Raw genomic sequence first — 10136 nt, 5'->3', positions numbered from 1 at the left:
CGTAAATCATAATCAATCACAAAATAAATGGAGCACTTGTGGGCCAAGTGGAGATACTTTTTTTCTGAAAACGTCTCCTGATTTGCCAAATTTTTACAGCGCGCGTGACAGTGCGTCGCGTATTGTTCAGTTCTAGGGTCCAGTTGTCGTTCGCTTGGGAAATTTTCGCAAATTTTCTTGGTTTTCTTGGGTTCGTTGATAATATAATGGAAATAACAGACTCTGCCCTGACCATTAACGTTTATTTATGGGCGCGGGATCGAGGAAAGCCAAAATTAACGGGCCCGGCAAGACTTGCCCGTTAATTTGTGGCTTTCCTCTCGCCCTTGCCCATAAATAAACGTTAATGATCAGCGCGTCGCCCGTTATTTCTAGAATATCAATTAATTTTTTTACAGGCTTTCGGTGGTATTTGCCATCGTCATTACTGTGGTACAGATATTAGAGACCAAGTACTTTTACCTGCAAGACGGGGGAAGGTCGCTCGCTGTTAATAACAGGTACTTGTGGTTGCTAAATTTGAGTCATGGCCGGGGGCGTGTGAAAGACTAGTTTTCTTCTAAATGTCACGTTAAGACTGAACCCTTGAGTGCAACACGGCTTTCACTTTCAGTGCACAATATTTCCTACCAAAGCATGGTATTACTCACAAGCAAAGGTAGACATCACCGTACATGACGTTCACAAGTTTTCAGTTAAGATCATTTCGCTTTCAAGAATGCATAGAATGTAAATGCCGGAGTGGTGGTGGTGGGGGGCGGGGACAGAGAGAGAGAAAGATGTCATTTTTATTATATTCACCATTTCAATCGTACTTGATACATTAGCATTAACCTCATCATTTATGCCAGTATAACTTCGGTCGAGTTCTCCTCGAAGAATAGTAAGTCATTTACTTGAAAATCATTGAATGTAACTGTTCAAGACAAGAAATAGCCAGTTTTCTTTAAAAAATTACCGAGCAGTCCGTTAAAAATCAAAATGTACTTTCGAAATATGCATAGTCCTTTACGGCTACGTGGTCAACAAAACTTAGAGCGCTTATCCATACTTACTATTTTCCGATAGTACGTTCAGTTATCCTGATGAAAATGAGTTGAGTTCAGGCTTCGTGACATTATGTATCGCCTTTGCGATGTACTACATCACCTACTGTGTGTTAACGTAGACAATAGGTAAAAACTCACCTCGTAATTTTTACGGTGCTGGTAAATAAAGTTTCTTGTATTAAGGCCATTTAAAGAAAATTCTTTGTTTGCCGTCCTTTGATTTCTGAAAAACCTATCAGCCAGTCAGGAAAAACAACAAACACAGACAACAAACACAAGTGCATTAACATAGGCTCAATTTTTACTTGGTTTCTTTTGGAAAAATAATATTTTCATTTGTAATAGTGTAAACATTGTATTTGTTTTCTTAATTTCCTCTGAAAACCTACCAGCACGCGGACGGCAAACAAAGAGTTTTATTTAAAGCGTCACTTGCTTGATATCATTCGATGCCATAAACACAATCATATTTGTACAGGTAAGACTGGCTTACATGTAACACCACGGATTGACTTATATGTGATACAATCGCCAATTACCGTAATCTCGTTTTCAGACGGGCCTATCACGTGACGACCTACGTCATGTTTTACTTCAATATCATCCTCGGACTATGGTCTTGTTTACTACGCGTCCTTTACTCTGTCATCTTCGGCCTGCTCTTCCTCGGGCGAACAGACAAGTGTCTCCTCATTCATGGATGGGAATCGTTAGACAGTGGTGAGACTGTTTTTAGCTCACATTTGGTATACCAATGTGAGGTTATCGTATAAGCTGAAGTCGGTGGCATTTGTATGTATGTGTGTGTGTGTATGTATGTATGTATGTATTTATGTATGTATGTATGTATGTATGTATGTATGTATGTATGTATGTATGTATGTATGTATGTATGTATGTATGTATGTATGTATGTATGTATGTATGTATGTATGTATGTATGTATGTATGTATGTATGTATGTATGTATGTATGTATGTGTGTGTGTGTGTGTGTGTGTGTGTGGTGTGTGTATGTATGTATGTATGTATGTATGTATATATGTAGTATGTATGTATGTATGTATGTATGTATGTATGTATGTATGTATGTTTTATGTATGTATGTGTGTATGTATGTATCTAGGTATGTATCTAGGTATGTATCTAGGTATGTATCTAGGTATGATATACTTATAGTATGTCCGTCAACATCAAAAACTCGCGAACCGCTGCACTTTTTTAGCTTGGTATTTGATGTGTAGATGCATCCTGGGCTATAGATAGGATTTTGTTCAAATGAAGCTTGCAGTGCTCAAATTATGCAAATGAGCTTTAAAAAATGAAAATGATAAAAAATTAATAACTCAAGAACCGCTCTTTTGATTGCTTTGAAAATCAGTGTGCAAGTACCTTAGGTGGACCTTATAAAGTTTTATATATATACCGTGGAGATATCTTGAATTTTGTATTTTTGCTGAATTTTGTGGTTAATTTTCTTATTTTAAGTGAAAATTCTTCTGCTCTCAAATTTGGGTCGGATATTTGCAAGGGTGTTACCGTTCTAATTTGTTACAATTTTTGTCATTTTTGGTCAAAACATCGTATAAAATCTTTCTTCTTGAAAACTGCACAGGACAGCTTTTATATTTGGTGTAAAGATGTCCAGGGATGACGATAGTTAGATCTATGAAAATTGTCCTGAAATATACAAATTTGTAATTTTAAGACAATTTTGTCATTTTACGTCAAGAAAACTTGTTCTCAAAACTTCTTGTTCGATAGCTTTGTAATTTGGTATAAAAGTCCCGAAGGATGTTATTAGTTAGATAAATCTTCTGCTGAAGGTGTTGGGAAACCCCCCCAATTTGTATAATTTAGGTTATTATCTCAGTCTGTGACCTAAATGACCTATACCAACAAAGGATATGTTGTGAGACAGTGGTTAAGGCTGTGGACATTCTCTGGCTGATTTTTATTGACATTTGCTTATGTATTTAGGATCTGCTTGTCCCATTGCTATAGAAGTTGATATGCTTGTTTCTAAAGTTGACCTCCAGTACCTAAGTTGCAGACCTTATTTGCTTTTGTCATTCTTGTTTTTCTGGTTGTAATGTGTAGAAATAATTGTCATAACATCTGCGTAGAATTTTGCTGCACTGAACAGATAGAAACAACATTCATCGTTGATCTTTGGTACCAATACTATGTACCAATTCCGATCAAATGTGAGCAATACCGTATTATTTGCGGTATTTTTGAAATAAATGTCTTTTATGGTGGAAACAGTCACAGTCGCGTTTCGAGAGAGGGTCACCTCCGTCTGATGGAAGTCATTGTCAACGCATGGTAAAAAGCAAAGTCAATGCATACTGGCATTTACAACTCGCCCATTTGAATACTCCAGTATGAAAAAGTAAATGTCGCGTATAAATTTTGATGAAATGAAATGAAATGATTGCCACGTTTTCTTTATTATTCTAATCTTGAACAACAACTTTATGTTTTCAAGGTCATAAGGCTTACCTTGGCTTTCTACAAGTAGAGGAACAACACACGCATCCTGTGATGGTGATATTTGCTGATATTCTCTTGAACTTTCTACATGACAAGAAGTCGTCGGATCTCGATCAAGACTCCCCGGTGATCGTGACTACCAAGGGGGATTCAGCGGCGAGTCCGTCGTCAGCAAAAAAGATCGAAACGGACACTGATAAAGGTGAAAAAAAATCCGTTTCGATTTGTTAAAAAATATTCTAGCGTTGTCTATCGCTCCTTCAGGGACCACTTAATTTACAGTGTCTGTCATTCATCATGTTACCAACCTTCTTTTTACTCGTATGCTGATTTATCTCTCGTCGTGTCTCTCTCACGTTCTGTCTGGTTCCCTGACTACCTTTCTGTCTATGCCTGTTTCTGTCCTTCTGTCACCCTGAGCGCGAGTATAAATTATTAACGATACATGGCATACAACAATGTTCGATGGCTATTTTTCAGACCACGAGACGAGGAAACTGATGGACGAGGACACGCAGAAGTCGAAGCGATCGCGGATAAGGTGGTTTGTGCTGTACACGTTAATCAACAACCCGATCTTGTTAGCTGACCGTAAACACGCCCGTCAACCAGGCGAAGACAAGAATACACGTCTCAGGAAACGATTCGTAAGTTGAAGCCTGGGCAGGGGGTTTATCAACCCGAGAAATAACTGGGCCGTGTACAAAATACGTGAAGTGAAATTTTGATTGATTTCACTATCTTCCTAATGAGAGGCTTAGCGACCCTTGCAGTGATTTCAGACATAATGTGGCCACAAATTTAAAGTCGATTTCGGATAACAATTTTCTAGGAAAGCGCGATTTACCATTGCTGTCGCTGTACAAGCCTGCGCTTTGCATAATCTCCGAGAGCAAGAGTTTGCCAAACAAATATAAATGGCAGAAAACTACGCGGCAATGTATGTAAATAGTAATTTCAAACGAAGTTATGCGCTACTTGTCCTTTAAGCATATAGACGCTGCATTAGACTTCGGATCTTTGTGTATCATCGCCTGTCTATTACTACACAGCGTTGTCTTAGCTGGGTCATATGATATCATACCACAGGGAGCTCTTCCTCCTTGTTTATGTGTGTCTGTGTTTGTTTGTGTGTAAGTGTAAGTGTTTGTTTATTTGTTATTTTAATATTTTAATAAAATAACAGCAAAAAGCTATTTTGTCTATATTTGTCAATAAAGAACAGTTTATTTATTTATTTATTTATTTATTTATTTATTTATTTATTTATATGTATTTTCGATAGTTAAGGTTAGGGTTAGGATTAGGCTTAGGCTTAAGTTAGGGTTAGGGTTAGTCACTACCTCTGTATCAGTCTGGTAATATAGAGGGAGTGACTAACCCTAACTCTAACTTAAGCCTAAGTCTAAGCCTAACCCTAACTTAAACCTAACCCTAACCCTAACCATCGAAAATACATATAAACAAATAAATAAATAAATAAACCGCTCTTTAATGACAAATATAAACAAACCAGCTTTTTGCTGTTATTTATTAAAACTGACAAATAAACAAACACAAACACTTACACACAAACAAACACAGACACATATAAAGAAGGAGGAAGAGCTCCCTATGGTCATACGATGTATCTGGATGACCGACAATGCGCATGGACTGTTCGCGCATGGCAGAATGCAATAACTGAACAAATGTCAATTTCCCATTCCGTTTCAGTTGCTGATGATGCGGGACACTGTTGACTTGGTAGCGACGAACGCGGTGGCAATCATAGCCGATTAGAGCACCGAGACCAAACCGTAAAGGGAGCAGATTTGTCGGTTACTGAAGTCATTTGGTAACTTTAAAGAAAGCCTATTTGCTAACATCGTAGATTAGGTGGATCGACCGGCGCTGATGGGTGTACTGTAGAGACTATTACAACTGTCAAAAGGTGGAACTTTTGTCCTTGAACTTTGAGAACAAAGGACTTGCAGAGCAAAGTCATGCAGGTTTGATAAAATGTGTGAGCATTACTATTCATCTATCGATCTTTGGCTCGGATATCAATTTTTTACTTAAATGAAAACCACATTGTAAGTTCTTATTAATCTCTTAATTTCTTCAAACTGACAAAATGCAACGCGCTGTTAAGAAACAGGTTATTCGATAAACTATTTTATTTTCACCTGAACATTCACGTAGTCTTCCGAGATGTATATGACATTGTGTCTTTTGAATAAGAAGTGCTTTGAATAGGAAACGTGTTCAGATTTGTAAAAAGACGGAACTTTAGGAGCAGCGGTACACTGCAATGGTCTTCCTGAAACATTGGTGTATATAGAGTAGAGTAGTGTCATTGAGTAAATCTCAGGGAAGCCAAAACACAATTTTTCTCGATAGTTTATTAAACCCAGCGTGTAACTGACCTTTTCAATTTCAAGTTCAAAGTGTATCAATATGAGTCGGGGAGACAAAAGTTGTAATTAATTAGTTGTAATTAATAATAATAAGTCAACAATAATTAATTATGTGTGATTAAAATTAATTATGTGTGATTAAAATGTTTACGTTTGGAGGTTGCAGTGGATACCGTACTGTCCGGGGCAAGATCTGGCTTGCCGAACAGTTAGTTATCAGTACTGCTATAATTTTGTGAAACGCTCAGATTACTCGAGTAAAACAATAAGAACTGTAAAAAGAAAAATCTTACAAACTGTCTCATGACACCTCAGACGGTTCACGGTTCACAGTTGTGGGCTGTTTATTGGTTTGAAATTGACGCAATTTTGGTCAGATCCAGGGTATTTGAATAGTAGAAAGATGTTTCATATTAGATAGTCCTTTCCTTTGATGCGCTAATAGCTATAACATCACTATAAGTGTAAATTATTGAGACATTCTTGGTCAAACAAAGAGACAAAAATAATAATATTACTTTTCGAACGTAATCATATAAATGTCTTCATATGAAGTCGCTGACAGTGCTTTGCGTTGAACCGTTGGCAATACTGAACTAGAAATACTGTCGAAAATTAAGGAATTGCCACCACTGTCTGGTGTAACATATCGTCCAGCGGCAATATCAGTCGATCACAAAGAAATCAACTCGGCGAAAGTTTTAGAACGTGTATGGTTTGAAAACTAGCTAATTCTCAGATAATTAGTGATGCCTATAGACAAAGACACCTATATAACGAGGATATTTTACCATATGTACAGCCAGTTACACCAGAAAGAATATTTGTACCATCTAGTGTGTGTGTTTTTTTTTCAAATCAAAGGCAGTTATCACATTCTATGTAGTATGAACTTGTCTGTTTAGTGTCACTTTCATGAATAACTGGCACGATTACGCATCCAGTCAACTAGCCTGAGTTTACGTCAGTACATCTAGTGAGCTAATTGTTTCCGAAATTAGTGTTTCCTCTGCAACAATACTAGTACTGTTTGTGCCACCAATGTTGCTAGCTGCTTACTCCTCAAAGTTCTTTGAACTTTGACCCGAGTTAGCAGAGTGCACTTCTGTGCGGCCGGCAAAGAAAGTCACGTGGTAGAAACGGAAGGAATATCCCCTAATGAATATTCCTGGAACATTAAATATTGTCCAAACCAATGCTTCTACAACCCGTTTGCAATGTACTTCTAGTATACCAGTTACTAACGGGGCATGTTCTTGGTACGCCTGTAAGGTTGAATAAACAAAATAATCAGTTGACGACAAAAAGAATGAAATATACACATCAAATATTTTTCTCTTATTGTACAATCATATGACAGCTAGCGACTGTTTAATCATGTACACATTTGCAATAGTCATTGTTTTCAATACAAGTATTTATAGTTCATTGGTCTCTGCAAATAATCCAAACATCTGGTCGTTTTAATTATGCGTGACATATGATGAACTCTTCGTATATATTCATCGTGTATTATTGGTAATACTTTGATTATGTGCGCTTTTACACTCACAAACACTTCCTCTCTATCTATCTGTCTATCTATCTATCTATCTATCTATCTATTTATCTATCTATCTATCTATCTATCTATCTATCTATCTATCTATCTATCTATCTATCTATCTATCTATCTATCTATCTATCTATCTATCTATCTATCTATCTATCTATCTATCTATCTCTCTGTCTGTCTATCTGTCTATCTATCTATCTAATGAGAAATAAATCTATCGATCCATCTATCTAATCTGCCCCTGACTCAAATCATTATATTCGTATTCTTTCGTTGACCTGGGCCCATCGCTTTCGCACCAGCTGACGATTACATTGTGGGCTACTGTACAACCTGTTGCGGATTAGGGGTCGCAAGTTTTTGTCGCAATGCGTACGAGGAATGACGTAGATTAACACGCACACACCTTTGAAAGAAAATGGTCACAATTACGATCAACGTTCCGTGATATCCACGTCGTCAACGTTTTCCACTGTCAAGGTATACTCTTCGTCGTCGTCCTGTCCACTCAGCGCCGGGTCATCGGCGTTTTGTTCCAAACTCTGCAACTCCGGTTCGTCGGCGTCGACGAGGATTTTCCGTTGCTTCGTGCACAGGGCGAAGGCGGCAACGCTAAACGCGCCCGAGGCGCTTGTCATCACCACACAAATCACGAAGATAATTCTTTGGCCGGCCACGTAGGCAACAACAGAAGCGACCAGGAAAAGAGTAGTAGATACCGCTGATAACACACATGCTGTGAGTCCCAGCATACCGGTGGCAATGGATTGCAGACTTTCCCACCTCACACTTGATGTTTTCATCCACGTCAAGCAAGCATTATTAAGAGTCTGTCTTTTTTAACTGTACTTAGCACCCAGACCAAACATGGTGTATTTCGTCCTAAACTGTTCGATCCATCTATGACGCATGCTCTATGTAAATACGTCGACCCTTTCAAAAAAGTGGGACATGTCAATACTGCAAAGAACCAGAACCGTAACAATGGACGTTGCTTTGACAATAGAAAAAATATGCTGTTTCGAAGTAGGATTTCGTAAGCAAATTGTTGGTCTCCAACCAGAGGTGAGCAAGGCGAAAGTTAAGTATCAAAGTGGTCAATTCTTGATGATAGAGTAGAAAGTCATTTATGAAAGGTAGACTCTATGTATACACATGTAGTTGACATTCGAAAATGGAATCTTTGTTCGGTTTCTTGTGAAATTAGGAGACATGCCGAATGGGAACTGGTGACAAACATGTGTAAGAAATTTCCAGATTTCTCTGATTTATTCTCATTTGGATGCTTGGACCTGGACAAAATTTCAGTGTATCTTTGCAAGTATATTAAAGTACCTGTTTTTCCCATAAAGTGTGCCAACTTTTTATATGGTCCATGACAGAGTGACTGGCTATCTGTAGGAGTATTTAGGGATGCGGTGTTGATAAGGCTAGTACGAGACGATTCGTAAATACACTAAAACACGTTGTCCAATAATTCATATGTTGATATCATGTGATGTGATGTGTCCTGATGTGACCTGATGTGATGTGCTAGTGTATGGTACGACTCTACGTCACGTGACAGCATTTGCAGTCACAGTCGCTTGACTCAAGCAGTAGATGAGACCCGAGTTGTCGAACAGCAAACCCCGGTGTCACTTTGACGACTCTGAGTACAGAAACGCCGCGAAGCGAAACAACTCAATATGGAGTCAGTTGATAGAATGAGAGAGGTGACAGCTGGTACGTTTTATTTAACCTGCATTCATCGTTAAATACATACACCTCATTGTTGATAAATACACTATACCTTCGATGTAAAGCTCAAACACAACCGTACAGCTGGGAACAACATGATTATTTTTTTCAATATATTTAGATTATTAAAATGGCAGCTTTGTACCAGCAAGAATATAAACGAAAGCAAGACGAAACGAACAGTTAAACATGACGATTGCAGTTACACCTTTGTCTATCGATTAAATAGCTGTAACGGCTCTCTCTCTCTCTCTCTCTCTCTCTCTCTCTCTCTCTCTCTCTCTCTCTCTCTCTCTCTCTCTCTCACAAGGCAATGGAAGCTTGACTTGACTTTAGATACATGCAGCTCCGGGAAGCTTAACAATCATGACAGGCAACTTAGATAAAGCAAAACTTCATCAAACAATATTTTGTCCTCGCTGAGACAAAAATTGGACTAATACTGTCCCTTGTGAGCTTAACTTTATAACCACGATGAAATATTACATTGTTGTAATGAGGATTCTTTAATAAGAATCTCCCGACTAATCATGTTCGAAACTATTGTTGTTTTTAGGGAACATTAATAATATATAATTTATGCGAAAAAACTTGGCGATGGCAAAAAGAGACACAAAATCGCAAAAATTACTAGGAAAAAAGACGTTACAAAGGGTATAAATACACTTTACATTTAGTTTTAGGAAAGCGAAATGCCGTCGTGTTTTAAATAAATCTGTGACAGATGCTGCTCTGCATTGAGGTTTTTTTCTTTTTAGAGAGATGACTGGCTGAACTTTGACACCTATTGCGTCATATTATGCTTCCACAGTATCAAACAAAAACGTCGGTGACTACAAATTTTTGCTTTCATTGTTAGTGAATAAAAGTCAAGGTCTATACGTTTGTCGCTGGTTTT

General features: G+C 37.9%; 1 protein-coding gene and 1 long non-coding RNA gene across 5 annotated transcripts in view; one reads left to right on the top strand and one right to left on the bottom strand.

The window, feature by feature from the left end:
• The window catches only part of LOC139121714 (stimulated by retinoic acid gene 6 protein-like), a 17180-nt gene extending 11133 nt beyond the window's left edge, over positions 1–6047 (top strand). For all 4 annotated transcript variants that reach the window (XM_070686808.1, XM_070686807.1, XM_070686809.1 and 1 more), the window contains 5 exons: positions 399–500; positions 1606–1769; positions 3540–3746; positions 4025–4191; positions 5261–6047. In XM_070686808.1, coding sequence (XP_070542909.1) covers positions 399–500; positions 1606–1769; positions 3540–3746; positions 4025–4191; positions 5261–5326 — 706 coding nt within the window. In that variant the 3' untranslated portion in view covers positions 5327–6047. The remainder of the gene's footprint in view (positions 1–398; positions 501–1605; positions 1770–3539; positions 3747–4024; positions 4192–5260) is intronic.
• Positions 6048–6262: 215 nt separating this feature from the next.
• Positions 6263–9148, bottom strand: LOC139121716 (uncharacterized). The gene is made up of 2 exons (XR_011549338.1): positions 7905–9148; positions 6263–7208 (listed from the first exon to the last, which is right to left on the bottom strand). It is a non-coding gene; the product is annotated as an uncharacterized lncRNA (long non-coding RNA).
• Between the last annotated feature and the right edge of the window lie 988 nt (positions 9149–10136).

Source organism: Ptychodera flava, chromosome 21 (assembly GCF_041260155.1).
Source record: "Ptychodera flava strain L36383 chromosome 21, AS_Pfla_20210202, whole genome shotgun sequence".
In the NCBI taxonomy this organism is placed as follows: domain Eukaryota; kingdom Metazoa; phylum Hemichordata; class Enteropneusta; family Ptychoderidae; genus Ptychodera; species Ptychodera flava.
Note: the sequence above shows the minus strand (reverse complement) of the source record. Positions and strands in the feature narration are given on the sequence as shown.